The 17,482-nt window shown below is 38.7% G+C and overlaps 1 protein-coding gene across 3 annotated transcripts in view; it reads right to left on the minus strand.

Moving 5' to 3' along the window:
- SLC9B2 (solute carrier family 9 member B2) overlaps window positions 1–16,832 on the minus strand; it is a 49,280-nt gene extending 32,448 nt beyond the window's left edge. For 2 of the 3 annotated variants that reach the window (XM_059923357.1, XM_059923355.1), the window contains exons 1-3: window positions 16,379–16,832; window positions 4,404–4,533; window positions 3,566–3,743 (exon numbers count right to left, since the gene is read on the minus strand). In XM_059923357.1, coding sequence (XP_059779340.1) covers window positions 3,566–3,743; window positions 4,404–4,493 — 268 coding nt within the window. In that variant the 5' untranslated portion in view covers window positions 4,494–4,533; window positions 16,379–16,832. Of the gene's footprint in view, window positions 1–3,565; window positions 3,744–4,403; window positions 4,534–10,706; window positions 10,764–16,378 lie in introns of those variants that run through there. The other variant, XM_059923356.1, reaches the window with a different exon arrangement.
- Window positions 16,833–17,482: the final 650 nt, after the last annotated feature.

Consider the following 17,482-nt stretch of genomic DNA (forward strand, 5'->3'; position numbering starts at 1 on the left):
ATATTAATATGCCAGGAAAAATTATGTACAAAAATGCAAACTCCATATTACACTGACACAGTTCCCTATTTACCATCGCATATAAACTAATTCATGGTACAGAAACACTCTGTAGCAGAGCATGCTATATTTCTCATGAAGATCTGCTGGTAGCAAATTTTTATTTATCTGGAATCATCTTTATTCTCATTCTTAAAAGATAGCTTATCTATGTATACAATTCTAAGTTGAGAGTTACTTTCAGTTCCTTGAAAATATTATTCTTTGGTTTTCTGTCTTTCGTTACTGTTTTGTAAGTCTAATTTCAGCTCTTTTAGGGAATTCTTTTTCTTTGGTTGGTTTTAAGATCTTTCTTTTCCTTCAGCTTTCTGCAAATTCAGTATATGTTTAGGAATGGCTTCCTTTTGGTTTGCTTAGGATTTATGCTTTTTATAAATTCTGTATTCCTTCAAATATTTTATCTCCCCCATTCTTCCTATTCTTTTTTTTCCGGAACTATGATTAAACAGTCACACTCGCCTCTCTGCGTTGCTAACCCTAGTTTCATATTTCCCATCTTTGTCTTTGTGTATTGCATTGTACATAATCTCTTCAGATCTATTTGCTAGTTTACCAAGTTTCTTTCCACTTACTCTGCTGTCTATCCACTGTTTTAAATTTCAATTACTGTACTTTATTTTTCATCTCTAGAACTTCAGTTTGGTTCTTATTAAAATCTGTTCATTTTTATAAAGAGTTGTTTTGTACTCATACTTGCTATTTCCTCTTTAGCTTCTTTACAGATATCAAAAATATTTTATATTCTATTTTCTGATAATGGAAAATGTTGCAATGTTTCCTTGCGCATTTATTTGTGATTTTTTGTTTGTTTTCTTGCGACAGTGAGCTCTTCCTTGCAACTGTATCTCTGGGAATTGCTGGAGCCTTAGGTTGAGTCTGACTTTTTCCAGATAGGATTTGCTTTTACCATGTGTTTAGATGCTTACAAACTGGGACCACTTTTAGATATACGTTCAGTTTGAGTTATTTTTCTGTGAATTTGGAGCACAAATCAGAATGAAGTTACCCATTTTTAGTGGAGACTCTCCCCTCCTCCAGCCAGCACCACAGTTTAGACAGACAGGTTTAGTTACTAGGCCCCTCTGCAGGGCAGGTTTACCTCAAATCCACCATCACATTGGGTTCTGACTTTGTGTGGGTGAGGGAGAATGATTTCTCCTATGATACTTCTCCCAACCTGGGCGGCTCTAGCAAAGCCTCCTATACTCCCTTGGTTCTCAAAATAAATCTCAAGTTCTTTGGTGTTTTGCAGAAGCCTCTGGAGAGAAGGCCAGCTTGAGTGTTTATTTATCTCTCCTACTTATAATTTGTTTTTGGTGTCCGATGACTTTCTGTTTTCTTGACAGATAAAAGGTATATTTAAAAAGACTTAAACTATTTTCAGATGTTTTCACTGGCATAAGTGAAAGGATTATTCATTGAGTCTCCTCTACATATTGCTAGAGATCATGTCCAATGTCCTGTTTTTTAAACCCTTACAGAATTGTTCCAGGTTTTCTAGGCTTATGATGCTATTACAACAAAATAACAAAGGGGCCTTCAGTATTTCCCAATTGGCTATAGGGGCTGAAATTTCTAACAGGGGTTGAAATATAATGGGAAATCAGGAATTGCCAGCTACTAACTTGTATCTTATCACAGCATAAACCTAGTTTTATACTAATTCAGAAAGGTAGAATTAAGGGTTTTCTTAATTACTTTTTTTTTTGAATTTTATTTATTTTTTTATACAGCAGGTTCTTATTAGTTATCTATTTTATACATATTAGTGTATATATGTCAATCCCAATCTCCCAATTCATCCCACCACCACCCCACCCCTGCCACTTTCCCCCCTTGGTGCCCATACGTTTACACTACTTTTTTAAAAAAACCTCTAACTTTCCTTTTCCTTCCTCATATTCAAAATGAAATTCTAAATACATAGTGAGTGTACATGTATAAGGTTTCTCTAAATCATGTTTAATTCAGTTAATAATTTATTTCTTATCTACAATTTTGAAAAATAATATTTTCACACGTAAGATTTACTTCTTAAGAAGAATACTTTGCATGATGAATGGTCACAGGAAGGAGTACAGGGAAAAAAAGCAGTCTTGTAAGTCTCGGAAACAGAAGTATAAGAAAACAAGTGAGAGGTGTTTACGTATCGTGAGTCCCCATTTCTCAGGCAGCTTTAAGGACAATGATTATAGAATTTTATAAAACTAGTCTCCAAATCACATCATTCTTTTATACCCCTTTCCTTAATGCAATCCATATCCGTTGTAGTTTATATGTTTTAACTAGAAATGTGCCATAGCTTGAACGGTGAAAGTTTAAAAAAATAAAAAGAACAGAAAAGGTATTAAATTATCTGTTGCCTTCTCAACTAGTGTGTATTCTGGAACCTGGTTTTCTCTACATGTTTTAAATAAAGTTTGAGATTTTTTTCTCATGCTAGTTTAGAAACTTACCTATTTTCATTAAAAACATATCTAGAGCCTGAAGTATAATATCACGTATCATACTTGGCTTCCATTGTCCCAGTGGCAAATGATAAAAATGTTTTTCAGAGCTCACAAATGAAGTATACGTATAAAGAAGTGAGCCTGATTTTTCAGTAAATATAACTTCTAGATCAAACATGTTACATTCTTCAACATATTTACTGGGGGAGGCCATATATTTAATGATGCTGTCATTCCTCAACACAATTTTTGAAACTGTCTTCAAATGTGCCTTTATAGAGGAGTTTCAACCCCATTCTCCTTTTTCTTACTATATTACACATCCTCCAATATACATGCAGTATACATGCACACACACACTTCCTTTTTGAACATTACTGAAATTGAACGTCCATTTATTCATCAAATTGATATCAGAATAATGTTGGGATGCCTCCAAAGACCAAATCCATTCCTAAAAGACAAATATATCCCAACCCTAACACATCAAAATAGTGCAGAGATAAATTCCCCCTCCTTAACCCCCCCCAATTTTAAGTAATAGCAGCAATAAGTTGAATTGGAAACCAGGATCTTTACTTACAAAATGATGGATTTGTTTGGAAGTATAAATTGAGCTGTGTTTGCTCAAACATTAGTGGCATGACTTAACAGTAATAACAACCAACATTTATTTGGAGCTTTTCTGTTTATAAGTAATTTCTCAGTCATTTTTCTCATTGGAGGCCCAACGTTATCCTGTGAAATTACTCAGATACAGAAAAGGAAAATGCCCTTGACCTCTGCTCTCTCCCTCTTCCTGCTAGCGGGAATGGTGGTGACAACACTGCTCTTGGTAGCCCTGTGTTGAAAATGGTGGAGGCCTGTCAGCCTGGGACCCTGAATGGCTATGGAGCAGAGCTACATACTGTTATGAATTGTTCACCTTGTAGTTTTTATGTGAGAGAGAAGTAAACGTCTTTTTGTCCTTTAAACCATATTACTTTGGAATCTCTCATTATAACAACTTGATTTTTTACCCTCTTGTTCTGAATTCATCCTTATCATTTACATACCATTTGTTATTACTCTATCCAGTAAACCACGTGGAGGGCAAGCAAATGTTTGTCTTAGTCTTTGCAAATGATTTGGTTCAGCTGGTGTTTCTTGCATTTTTTCATTGCTATTCAGTAGGTTACTTCCTTCTGTTGGTTCATTTCCATCTATACCTCTGGGGTTCATAACTGTTTCCTCCTGTGTTTAAAGCAATTAAAAAATCCTTAAAACTATATATTTGCTGTACATATTTATAGGTACTGAGCCATCACATCACAAATCAAATTTCTGTTGCTAGAATCAAGGCTAACACTTTACAGAGGAAAAGCACAGCTTTATTACTAGCTAATTGGAGAATGCTCAGAGTAAGAACAAACTATGGGAGGAGTATTTACCATTGAGTCACTATTTGCAGCATTATAAATGCTTGAGTCACATAAAATTTCATTATGATTTTCAATACTGGGTTTAAAAATTAGCCTATTTAAAATATGATTCAAGGCAATAGTTGGTAAATATGTCAGAGTGATTCAGAAAGAGATAATCATCTGTGGCGAAAACAAATTCACATTCATTCATTTACTTTAACTTAAGCAATAAAGAGGGAAGAAACCAGAATCATTCTAGGGGTTAGGCTGGGAACACAAAGCACTTCACAGGCTCTCCATGTAGGGCCAGCTGCTAAGGACTATCTAGGAAAACTGGCAGTCACACCTACTACACCAGTTTGGGGATTTAAGAATGGGGAGAATTGTTAATTGAGTGATAGAGAATGAAGAGAACACAATTCTGTCATCGATTTGGAAACGTAGTCCCCTCCTTAAGGAAATGGTTGGGATGTTCTACATTTGATCATACCTGTTTTTCTTGACACCTGGAGGCTGTGTGATTCACCTCTGTGGATGGTTCTGAATCTTCATGGTTACTTGTTTTATCTTGATTCTCCATGATTTATAATTAAGAATGATAGAGGGAAGAAGAACAGGATCTGTTTTGAAGGAGAAAGAGTATAGATATAGAACAGCAATTTGAGATTTAAATGAATGAACTGTACTTATTTTTCCCCTTAGTGGCTAAAATATTTTAAATTAGACTGTTCTTAACTTTCAATTGCTAATCTTTTCTTTGATTACAATATATAATCCTAATTCTTACCTACCTTTTTACCTTTCTTGAAAAAGCCCTTGTTTACCATATTTTCATATGATTTCTTTCCCACCCTGTTTTCTGACGTATACTGCAAATAATCCCAGCAATATCACTGTTCAATTGTCCTCTCTAATGGGCCAACTTGAAGCAGGAAAGCCCCAGGTAATTTTCCAATGTTGATATGAGGAAATGAGTCACCAAAGAGAAATCTATGGATTCCATCATATTCAGAGAAACCAGAGTCACTAATTCCTGCCTAGTTCTTATTTCAAAATTGAAGTTAAAAAAAATACAACAACAATGATGGAGCAGCCACAATGTCTTAGACACTGTGATAAGTGCTGTGACAGACTCTTGGTAGTCACTGTGGGTAATTCAAAGATTACCAAAGCACATCCTTTGTTCTCTACAGACTAACAGTACACCAAGAAAAATAAATTTGTATGAAGTAACTAAAAAACCTGTAGGGCAGACCTGTAGGTTGCCTTCATAAACACCCACTTCAATCTCTTCTCCCTTGGCTTCCCATGCTATATGGGCTGAAAAGCCAAATATTCTAATTCCTAGCTACTTCTGCAGCTAGAGGTGGCCATGTGTCATAGTTCTATGCAATGAGATATAAGTGGGAGTCCCTGGGGAGGGCTTTCATTCCCAAACAATAAGGCAAGACCTTTCAAGGATCATACTGTTTACTCTTTGCCCTCTCACATTTCTTTCTCCTTCTTAGAATGTATATACCTCCTGGAGGGCCAACAGTCATCTTTTAACCATGAAAATAAAAATCCCTATGCAAGGACAGTAGACAAGTAAGAAGGAGGACTGGTTCCTTGACGACATCATGAGTTGCTGAGTCAGTCTTGGACTGCCAAGGTTTGGAGTAATTGTATAAACCACTATTAGCCAAGTTTGCTTTTTATTAGTAACCAAACTTATTCCTAATGCAACAAGTACGATGAGTATTATAATAGAGGTACAAACTATAAGCATTGGCAGAACCAAAGAGAAATTATGTGAGAGAAGGGAAAATCTAATTCAATACACATTTGAGTGCCTAATATGTGCCAGACACTATGCTAGACCATAAAGACAGGGATAAATTAGCTAGGACCTCTGCCTCAAGGCATCATTTTCTGTTTAACAAAATGCCAAGATGTTTGCATTTAAAATTTCAACAAAAATGATATCCTTTCCACCACCACCATCATCATTTTTCTTCCTTGCAGAATACAATGTTGGCCAGAGTGGCATCTCAAAAAGCCTTCAGTTTGATTTTTATTATATATTATATAAAATAAATACAAGTATATAGAATGATACATTACATATGTGTATGTGTTTATGTATATGTATATATAGTTTTTAAAATTTAAATACTTCAAACTTCAGACTCATGAGAAAGAATGGCATTTTGACAGGAAAATGCTGGGTTCAGAGAACCCTTGCCTTAAAGTCATCGAGGCATGAAAGCCAGTGCGGTGCAAGGGAAAACTCTGTTAGAGCCTGTGGTGGCAGGCTATGGATAATGAGAGACGAGGCTGGAGAGTTAGGACATTGTATCCCAAACCATGACACTTGGCCTTCACCCTCTGTAGAGACTGACCCCCTAATATAGTAGGTGACAAAGTCTATTGGCTCTGGATTTGGACAAACCTGGGTCTAAAGTCCAGCTCCATCATATACCAAATTTCTTAGGCTGTTTGTAAGTAATTCTCCATCTGTACAATGGAGACAAGAGTAGGTCCAACCATGGATATGGTAGGCATTCACTAGTGTTGGTTATTAGCCATTCATACTCCTCCTCCCTAATTATCATAAATCTCTGAGATTCTTTTTGCTTTTCCTCTTAAAGCAGGACAAGGTCTCCCCAGTCTTGAAGAATTTACTACATAATTCCATTCATTTTCTTTGATCATGCTTTTAACCTCTTCCTTTCAAGGCAAACTTCTTGATTAGGGGACGTAACACTACTGGCTAAAATGAATTTGAGAATTCATTTTATTAATGTTATTCTAGTCATTTTTAACATAAAAAATCAAAATTGGGCATGTTGCACAATATATGCTATTTTCGAGAATTCATATAGTTTTGTGTTTAAAAAAATGTCCCTATTCTCCCATAGTCTCCACCATGGATACCAAAGTAGTGTTTGAGATCAGAGAGGTATTGAAGAGAGAAAAGGTAAAATAAAATACCAGTATTTTAATAAGTCCAGTAAAACAACTTACAACTGGTCAGCTCTGTTTGTTTATACTCTGCTATGTTTCCATTTCCAAAAGAATACTTAAACCACCGGTCTCATTTCAAAACCCAACTTAAATTTAGAAAAATCACAAAAATGTAACTTAAAGCAACCATGTTCATGGCATTTATTGTTCATAGTCACTGGGTCTTGAAATTTACAATATTTACAAATTTACAATAGTATATCCCCCATTAAGAAGGCAGAAGAAGGTAAAGAAATCAGAAAATATGGAAAAATGAGCTTTTTAAGGACCGTAAGAAATATCATGAAGTCCATTAAAAAGCAGAAAGTTTATACTCCTTACTCATAGAGAGGCTCTCAAGTTCTCAGAGCGCATTAACTCTTATTTTGAAAACAGTTCTAATGATTTTGCTCATCTGACTTCCAAGCCCTCTTATGATGTTATACATTAAAATGTAGGAAGAGATTGTGATAGAGACAAATTGAGAGCAGCGTGAGTGACAGCTGACAATGAAAGAGATGGAAAAGATTGCAATCTAATGCTACAAAATGTGGGAATAAGTGTCTTTTTCATAGGGGATATTTATAGTTTTGGCCGGCCAAGCATCTTTCCCCCCTTGTTTTGGTGATAGCACACTAATCTTCTTTTGTGGAATCCATGCCTCCTCTATTCCCCATACACATGGTTCATGTGAGACTCTTATCCTTCCCTCTCTAATCCCCCATGCTCCACCAATGCTCCAGAGATGAGGACACGCTTGGCCAGCGAGGGAACTCCTTCCCTGGTCACCTTGACCAGTTCAGGCATGAGCATGTGACCCACAGCTGGCCAATGAGAGTCAGGTTTAGGGTGTTCACTGGAACCATTAAGAAAGAGTTTTCTTTCTGTCGGGGTTGCTAAGCCCAGACTTGCTGTTGACAATCGTTGTAACATACAAGAAAAGCCTTCTAAAGAATGAGGTAACTAACCACAGAACAAAGCAGAGTCTTAATATGGAAAGACAGAAAGAGAAAGCTCTAAATTAATAATCACATTGCTGGTACCCCTGAAAGCAGCTCCTTTTCAGTTAGGTGAGCCAATAAATTTCTTACCAGTTTGAGCTGGGTTTCTGTCATTTGCCACCAAATAAATCCTTAGTAAGAATTTTCATACCTGAATTGGCCCTGAAGGAGCCCCTGTATAGTAACAGATGTTTAGAAAGGTGATTCTACATCTTTAAGAAAATGAAAATGAAAAAATTAGGTGGAAATATTTTGTTTTAAAAGGCATTAAAATATACAGTACAGTTTAGAGCTTTTCTTTTCTTTTTCTCTCTCTAGAATTTGTTTATTTATATATGCATCAAAATGTGAACTCAAAAACTATACTCCTTAACAAGATCACTTTAATTCTTTTCAAGTTGCCTGGATGGTTCATAAATATTCAAACCTAGCATTCTGTGTTGGCAAATTTGTAGAGCTTTTCTTTCAAGCGAATGTTAAACAAAAATGTTATATTCAGTAAAATAGGTGTCAGTTACCAATAAAATTAATTTAAGTGAAATGCTTTGTTTTTCAACAATGCTAGTTAAATGATTGATATACTATAGTTAACAGACCCTAATTAATTTTTTTATTGTGTTCATGGAAGTCTTTAAAAGTCTTTGGGTCCAGTGAAGGTTCAACAGAGTTAAGAATCGATATGAGATGCTAGGTGTCTGAGATGGAAAAGTTAAAAAGTGAGGAAATATGGAGAAACTAGATGGCTTCTAAGCAGCTAAAAATCACTCATAGTTTAATGGAATAATAAAAGTTGGAAAGGCCTTTAGAAATTACCTTGCCCAATCTCTTTCATTAAATAAGAAAACTAAAACTTAGAGAAGCTAAATAACTTTTCTCAGTGAACACAGCCAATATCAGCCAAGCCCCATAGTAAAACTATAAAAATCTGTGAAATGAGATAGTTCTTTAATCTATATCTTTGACTTCATGTCCTTTCTATCAAGTCACTGCATTATAATTTTACATTTTTGTTATATTTTGTTTAAAATTCTACTTGTATATACCCATAGTTAATTGTAAGTTTGAAAACACATTCCACAAGCAAATATAAATATTAAAATTTTCTATCTTTTGTTCAGCTCTACTTTTTTCCATTGTTATCAATGTTATAGAGTTTATTACGAACAAAAAATTTTTACTAATCCATTTAAGTTGTACAACATTGGTAACAAAATGAATGAAATAAGAACTTCTATTCTCTTGACAAATATTGTTTACATATTCTGAATTATCAGTTAACTGGCTAGGTGACAACTTGCCACTTAAATATGACTTAAGATTCTAAGAATTAAGAAGCTTTTCATTTAAAATAAAATCCAGTTAAACTTAGATGGTTTGAGAGATTTTTGTATATCAGAGAATTATACTGAGAACTAGGAAGGCAAGGTACATTTTAAATAAACAGTAAAAGGGCCTATACACAGAACCAAGTTTTTTCAAGTTTTTTTTCCTGCCTCTCAATCAGGATATTGCTTTATTCAGACTGATATACAACCTGTAAACCATATTAGAAAAAAATGTATTTTTTTCAAATGGTGAAATTTTATAGACTTCATAAATTCAGTAAATAATGTGAGTTTAATCTAAGTTCTCTGACTCAAATACAGATTTCAATAGAAGAATGAGGCTTGACGTAAGCCCAGGGACATGGCTGTTATGACTGTTGTGACTGCCCACTTGCTTATAAGTTAGTAGGTCAAGTATTTTCTAAAAACAAATGCAAAGGCTACTGGCCAATCATGCCTCTCTTTAGCATTCCCAGTATATGGAATTTCCTACAGGACTGATACACATACTTAGAAACTATCTTGATTTAATTTGAGCTTTATTTTCCAGTATTAGGCACATATGCCACCAAAATCATAGAGCTGTGGACTTCAAAGGAACAGTCTCCTTTGTCTTTCCTCCAAACTTGAGAGAAAACTGCAGATCAAGAATAATAGATCAAGAATATGAGCAGTTCTGGTATGTATATATACGTAAATAAATAGGAAAAAGTATGTTAACAGTAGTTGCCTTTGGGGAAGGAAATGGAGTTGTTGGAATTTCATTTTTATTCTCTATGTTTCTTTATTGTTAGTATTTTTACAATAAGAAGATTTTCAGGGGCTTCCCTGGTGGCGCAGTGGTTAAGAATCCATCTGCCAATGCAGGGGACACGGGTTCGAGCCCTGGTCCGGGAAGATCCCACATGCCGTGGAGCATCTAAGCCCGTGCGCCACAACAACTGAAGCCCGCGTGCCTAGAGCCTGTGCTCTGCAACAAGAGAAGCCACTGCAATGAGAAGCCTCACACCGCAACAAAGAGTAACTCACCGCAACTAGAGAAAGCCTGTGTGCAACAAAGAAGACCCAATGCAGCCAAAAATAAATAAATAAATTAAAAAAAAATTTTAAATGCAATTTAAAATACATTTAAAAAGAATTTATGCAATTCTTAGAGCTTTAGAGAAAAGATAATGATACAGCTTTCTTTGGTAATAATATTTTTCACAGATAGACTCTGGTAATTTGATTTTAGGTAACTTAATTCCACCACAGATAGACTCTGGTAATTTGATTTTAGGTAGCTTAATTCCGCCTGCCACAATTTAAGTCATTTTTTTGTTTTTGCGGTTTTCAAAGAAGATGGGGGAACTGCCTAGAATCTTCTACAGCAATTTTCAAATATTTTTTTAAGCCAGAGATCTTTTGCTAAATGAAACCTTATCCTGAAATCCAACAAATGGGACAGATAAAGGTGGGGCTGCAGAAGCCCTGTCCACTCACCCCCGTTCCTCCTGGCAAGTGAAGCACACTTTGAAAACCACTTCCGTAAATATGCTTTCATATACAGAAAGAGGTTTGTTAAATCAGCCTTCTCTTTTTCAGGTTATCTTGTTAATCTAAGTGTTTAAAAGTGCTTTCTGTAATATTCCAGAGGAAATGAAAGAATTATCAACTTGCAAATGTCCACAGGCTCTTGGGCAAGTAAAATACACTTACTGCTATCAACTGAATTACTGCTGAAAGATCATTACATGGATAAAGACTGGTTGTGTTATTTTCTGTCTTTGGTAGGACAGGCTGGCATTTAATGGGGTGACTGTACTGAGAATTTACATATATTGCTGGAGTACTCTATGCACTGTAGTCATGCATTTGAAAAAGCATCTCCATGACTGTTCATTAAGTACTCTATAACAATTATAATAAAAATCTCCTATCTTTCGTGCTCATCCATTTATGTGTTAAAAGCATAGGGTCTCCATATCATACGGTATTTCTATGTAGAACATATTGAAACTTTCCAATTTCTGGATTCTGCTAATCAACTCTGATCTAATGCTCATTTCCCAAAAGAAGCCCTATTCCATCAGTGAGGACTTCAGATTAAATGAAGAGTAGGGCTTAAAATTTCCTTGACAATTAATTACTGAAATGACTAAGAATGTCTCCTTGAATGAGAACTACCTTATCGGAAAGTATTAAGTGTTCCAACTGCATGCAATGAAGTTATCAAAAGAAAACAACCACTATTCTATTTGGTTAATTAATATAGTGTTTTGATTGAATCATCATGAAGTAAAACACTATGCAATGAGATAGGAATAAAAGGAAATTATCCCTAGGTAAGAAGGGACCCAATACTTGCTTCTCTTTATAAAAAATCTCTCCCCCCACCCAAAGGCAAATATGTTTAATTGAAAGTTTAAAATATTACTTTTAGGCTTACTAAACTCAGAATCTCCAGAGACTGAATCTCCCCAAGTGTGGCAATGTGACTTATTACCTACCTAAGAGCCATTGCTCAGGTATGCCAGTGGGTCCCTTTGCCACCCCTAGGAATAAATCATGACTGGTCTAAGTCAATCTCTGTAACATCATTCCTCTTTGCCAGTTGTTGGTTTAAGGATGAGCATGATTCATTTCTTGCCAATGAAATTTGCGGGCAAGGTTACTGCGGACCACTGGGTAAGATTTTCCTTCCTAATATAAAGACAGAGAGGCAAGAGGAGAACCCTCTTCTCTTTGTGTGTGTGTGTGTGTGTGTGTGTGTGTGTGTGTGTTAGCAGGGGAGGATGAAGCTGTGGATGGGGATTGTGTTTCTTGGAATTCTAGCAGCCATCATTTATCCATGAAGAAAAAGTCAAGATTAGCTAATGGAAAGCAACCTGGACCTTGATATCAACGTGCTACTGAACAAACCCTGGATCTACTTACCTTAGACATTTCGTCGTATGAAAAAAGAAGCTTGTATTTTTGAAGGCAGTTTTGGCTGAATATCCTGTTACTTATAGCCAAAAGCATCCTAACCAATACAACAGGTGACTCTGATGCAGAGCCGTCTCTGAGAAGCTCTGATAAGGAGCAGTGATGAGGAACCTTTGGCTTACACGTCTCCCTAGCTTCTTGACATGGTGCAAAACCTTCACAGAGGATGAACAAATATTGATAGAACACTGCCTTCGTATCGAAATTTCTCAAAAATGTCCAGAAAATAATATTTCAGTAGCTAAAAATCAGTGCCAAGGTTTTTAGCACCATTCTTTTAGTCTCTAGAGATTGTATAGCTTGTAAGGTTATGTATTTTTTCTGCCCTATCCCTGAAGTTTAGTTGTAATATTTGAATATTGAATTTTTAAAAGTTGGGCTTATAAACATATGATTGTTCCTTTCCACTCATGAAACAAAACAACAAGAACAACAAAACACAACTACCATCACTGCCTGGGGTTTCATGTTTTACTTCTCTACTTGGTAAAGTTCTACGAGTCATTCAAGATCTAACCCAAATGTCACCATCTCAGTTAGTATTTCCTAACTCCATGTAGACTAACTCTGTCCCTCTTTTTTTCTCTCTAAGGACTCATTCATTCAACAAACCTCTATTAAGCTCTTACCATGTTCTAGCCCTTGTGTTAGGGATTTGAATGTGAACAGTCTGACACAGTTCCTATACTCAAAGGTTGCAACCTAGTCAGAGAATGACAGATCATTCCCTAGGTAACCATAATGAAGTGTGGTTAAGTTTTAATTTAAGGCACATGAGATAAGCAACCCCATCTTTTCACAATCATTGAAGTTCATCAGCCTTTTACTGGGTTTCTATGGTGTGTAAACACAAGAGACAGAAAGATGACTGAGATGCAGTCTCTGCTCTTTAAGAAAGGGACAGAGATTGCTATGTGTTCACCAAACCAGTTTCCTCTGCTGCCTAGACACACAGATAGTTGACATTTCCCAGCCTCCCTTGCAGGTCAGTGTAGCAAGTCCCTGAGTCTGGCAAAGGGATGTCGGGATAAATGATGTGTTGTACTTCCATTGCTGTAAGAAAGTTCCCATGTTTTACATTATGTTCTCTCTTTTCCTGTCCATTGCCTGGAAACTAAGGACTCCAAGGTCTTAGGGGATGGCAAAGCCATAATATAAAAAGAGTTAGCGTTCCTGAATCACTGAGGAGAAGGCCACCAGCTGAACACCTGGTTGGGCTTTATATGAATGAGAAATAAGCTTCTATTGTGTTAAGTTACTGAGGTTTTGGAGATTATCTGTTACAGCAGCTAGTGCCACCTTAAGGTAATTTAATTATAATGTGAGAAGTGCAGGCATAGAGTTAAACAGGGGAGAGCAGATAATGCCCTACGTGGCTGATACTTGAATCAAGCCTTGAAAGATGACTTAGTTTCGAAAAGAAAATAAAGACCATTACAGGCAGAGGAATCACATGATTAAGGGTTAAGGGGTGAAGAGGAAAGTGCAGGTAGGGAATTTTGTGCACATCCATGTCAATGAGATCATAATGAGCATCATATGCAAGCTATGTGGAGCGATCAGAGGAAAAAGGACATGGAAACCCTGAGTGTAAATCCTTCTTGTGTCATTGCCTCCTAATTGGGCCATTTGGGGCAAGTTACTTAGCCAGTCTGGACAATTTTCTTCAACCGCAAAATGGTGATAATGCCTACGTCACAGAAAACCTTAAACTAGTACTAAGTACATCATGGAGTCCCAAAAAAAGTCCCCCCAGTGCTTTATCTTCCTTTCACGAGATTTTCCTTGAGAAAGAAGCATACATGTACTGTACTGAAGAGCACAGATAAGGGACACTGGTAAACTCAAACCTTTCATTCCTCCTTATGAACCACAGAAACATAAATAATAGATTCCTAAAAAAACACACACATAAAGAGCTTTTACCGTATTGGCAAGGTATACTTAATAACTTTATAAGGCTGTTCAAAACTCTTTCGAACTTATCATCATTGCACTTTCCTTAACGTGTATGACCCAAGACTACAAAGAATGCTCCCTCATTACACAAGTGCATATACAGGGAGTTCCATCTCCCCACATACTGGTTTCCTAGGCTTTGTGTGAAAAAGATGTAAATTCCTTTTCCCCAGAGGAAAAATCTGTTCTATCATTAGGGTTTGGGTGCCAACCAAGAGTCAGTGGCCTCCCAATTATCAACAGGACTCGTGAACAGTTAGTTACGAACCAGATAGTCAACAATCTCTTGTGATATACTCTGAGAATGTTTTAAACGAAGAAATGTTTTACATTATACTTGTAGAGCAAGAGACTTCAGAGATAATCTAGTGTATGGGTAACAAACTCAAATATCTTCAGGGGGCCAACTCAAATACCTTCGGGGGCCAACTCAAATGTAGGAGTCTGTAGCAACTAGAGAGGGCAGAGCCCAAATGAAGGCATTCAAATCACTGCCAGGCCCTGGATCTAATCTCACGGTTTCATTTCCCATCTAAAGAAACTGAAGAGGTTAGGTTTAGGTGGCTTTTAGAGGCTATACAGCAAACATATTACTCAGAGTCAATGCAGAAAACAGACACGATGCCAAGTATTTTAAGCAGAAAGAGATTTTATACAGAGAATTAAATTAATTGTTGAAAGGCTAGAGATTGTTGAAAGGGCTACAAGTGCAGGGTCTTGGCTGGGCCTCTAGGAATGACTTCTAGAACACTACTAGATGAGCCACCAGGGAATATACTATTTTTGCCACAATCAGGAGGCCTACAGGAACCAAAGAGTTCAAGAACATACTGTACCTGTGACCCTGAGAAGCTGGGATCCGGAAGTTGTCTGGACAGGGAACTCAGAGTATGTTCACTACCTCCCTCAGCTGCCTCTTGACAGCCAGAGAGCTGGTGATTCAACAAGGCATGCTGAGTCTGGTTGCTGTAAGTCCCTCCCAACACCCACAGCTCTGGAGCCTGGACACGGGCACCTTGTGCACCTTCCATGCTAACAGAAAAGAGCCAAAAATATCAGGGAGGAGCAGGGAGGCTTCTGCCTTATCTCTGCCTTTGGAATCTCAGGCAAGTCATCCAGAACTCTAATTTACACCCAGAACTCTGACTGGAAGGGAGTCTGGGAAATGTTTTTAGCTTTCCTGTTTCTCCTGTACAAGAAGGCACACTAGCCACAGGTAGGAATGAGTGTGAGTGCCAAACTTCCATATCCAGCACAGCAACTTACTGTGTAGGCCCCAGGATTCAGACCTACATCACTGATTTTCCCTACTTATTCTATCATGCCTTCTATGGAAACTCTAAAAAGGCAAAAATCTAGTCAATAGGACTGTAATTCTAAAGACCTTAATATGCTAGAAAATATGTGAACCGGTCATTTTGCTCACATCATTAGTGTAGGGTAAATCACACTACCTAATTAATCGTTAGGTATATTCTGATCCATTGGATTTTGAGCTCCTGAATTGTATTCCGTTCTTATTTGTATCTCCTGTCCCCAGGCCTGCTTGGCCCACAGACGATGCACAGGTATTTGCTGAATTGAAACGTTTCACTCTTGACTTAGAGAGAAACAGTAAACCAGAATTTCATGAGATACTGTATGGCAGCAATAATATCAGGTGGAGGGCTCATTATAGACGAATGGGGAAAGGGGGTTTTAGCCTTTCAGAGAAAACAGAGGTAGATCTGGCAAAGTAAAGCACCTGCTCTGTCTCTAGCCACTGGTGTCCTGGATTTCTTGATGGAAGGCTAAAGTTAGTGGTGTCTTCCTGCTATTGATCTTTTGGGCAACAAAACACACCAGAATCCAGGGTGAGATAACAAGGCTGACATAACAAGCTGATGCCTGGTAAGTAAAATAAAGCCACAGACTCAGCGTGCGCTTTGAGCAGGGGCTTATTTATATTCCCCAAACAGGAGGAACTGATTAGTCTTAGCACATCAGAGGTGCTAACCCAGGCCACAGTAGCAGCAACGTCTGGTGGATTTTCGAACTAAAACAAAACGAACAAGAAAAACCTACTCCAATAACAACTAACGACAGGAGACACACACACACACACCCACCACTCTGCGTACAACCAGAAGGCGCTGGGCGCTAGCTCCCAGCCTCTGGCCCGGCACTAGAGGATTGCCGCCACGGCCGCCGGTTTAGTTTACGCTCAGTGCTCTCCGGGGGCTACTCACCTAAAGCTCTCCGGCTCAGGCAGCCAGCTCAGCCCCACGGATGCGAAAAGGGGCTCAAAGGCCTGCGGTGTAGCCTGGCGGAGCCGGTTTCCGGGTGGCGCATCGCCCCAGGCGGCGGCAGATGCTGCAATTATTGCAGATAGCGGGGCGCTGGGCGCGCCGCCGGGTGTCCGCGGCCCCGCCTTCCCCGCGGCGTGGGCGTTTCCGGGAAGGCGGCCGGGCGCGGGCTGTATGGACCGCTCAGGGAGCCCGGGCGGGTTGGGACCCCGTAGCGGCCACCCCACGCGCTCTCCGCGGGTTTGGGGCCTCAGGGGGCAGGCGCGCGGCTTGACTGGGGGCCCGGACAACCGCGGGTCCACTTCCCGGGACCTCGGGGCGGCGCCGCGCGGTGGGCGGCCTCGCCGGCCCCTGGGGACCGGACGAGCGCGTCTCCCCGGGAAGCTACAGGGATGGTTGCCCAGCGCGCGCCGACCCTGGCGGCGTCTCGGCCGGCGATGACGAGCTCCTGGGCGAGGACGCGCAGCACTGCCTCTTGCGGAGCCACGAGTGCGGCCCGGACAGCCAATTGCTGGCTTTATCGCTCCCTTCTACATTCTGGATTTTCACTCCACCTTTTTAGTTGTGCTTTTTAGAAGTGTCTTCTCAGGTGGGGCGGGAAGACCTCTCTTCAGGTGACCAATTAAGTGGGATAAAAGACTTGTTCTTCTCCCTTTTATCGCTTAACACTTGCCCTTCTTGCGTTTCAGATTTTAACTTTTCCATCAGCATTCATTTAATTCTGCCTTCCATTTCCGTGTCTTCCTTTCCTCTATATTTCCCTCCCCCTCCCCTTTCAACTAAGTGTGTGTATATGCGCGTGTGCCCCTTTCGGAAATGAAAATTTTCTTACCTGTTTTTCACTCGTTTAAGCAAGTGCCAATTTTAATCGCCCTTTTGCAGGCAAGAGGTACAATGTCACGTAAATGTCTCCACCAGGCAGAAGCCACTCATTCTTCCCTCTTAGGTCCTCCCTTATGGAGAGAGAATGGATGAACCTAGGCTCCGTCTAGTAAGCTTCTCCAGAGCATCTAAAATGATTATTTTCCTAAACGGAACTCTTCCTCT

The sequence above is a fragment of the Balaenoptera ricei genome, chromosome 5 (assembly GCF_028023285.1).
Source record: "Balaenoptera ricei isolate mBalRic1 chromosome 5, mBalRic1.hap2, whole genome shotgun sequence".
NCBI classification, from domain to species: domain Eukaryota; kingdom Metazoa; phylum Chordata; class Mammalia; order Artiodactyla; family Balaenopteridae; genus Balaenoptera; species Balaenoptera ricei.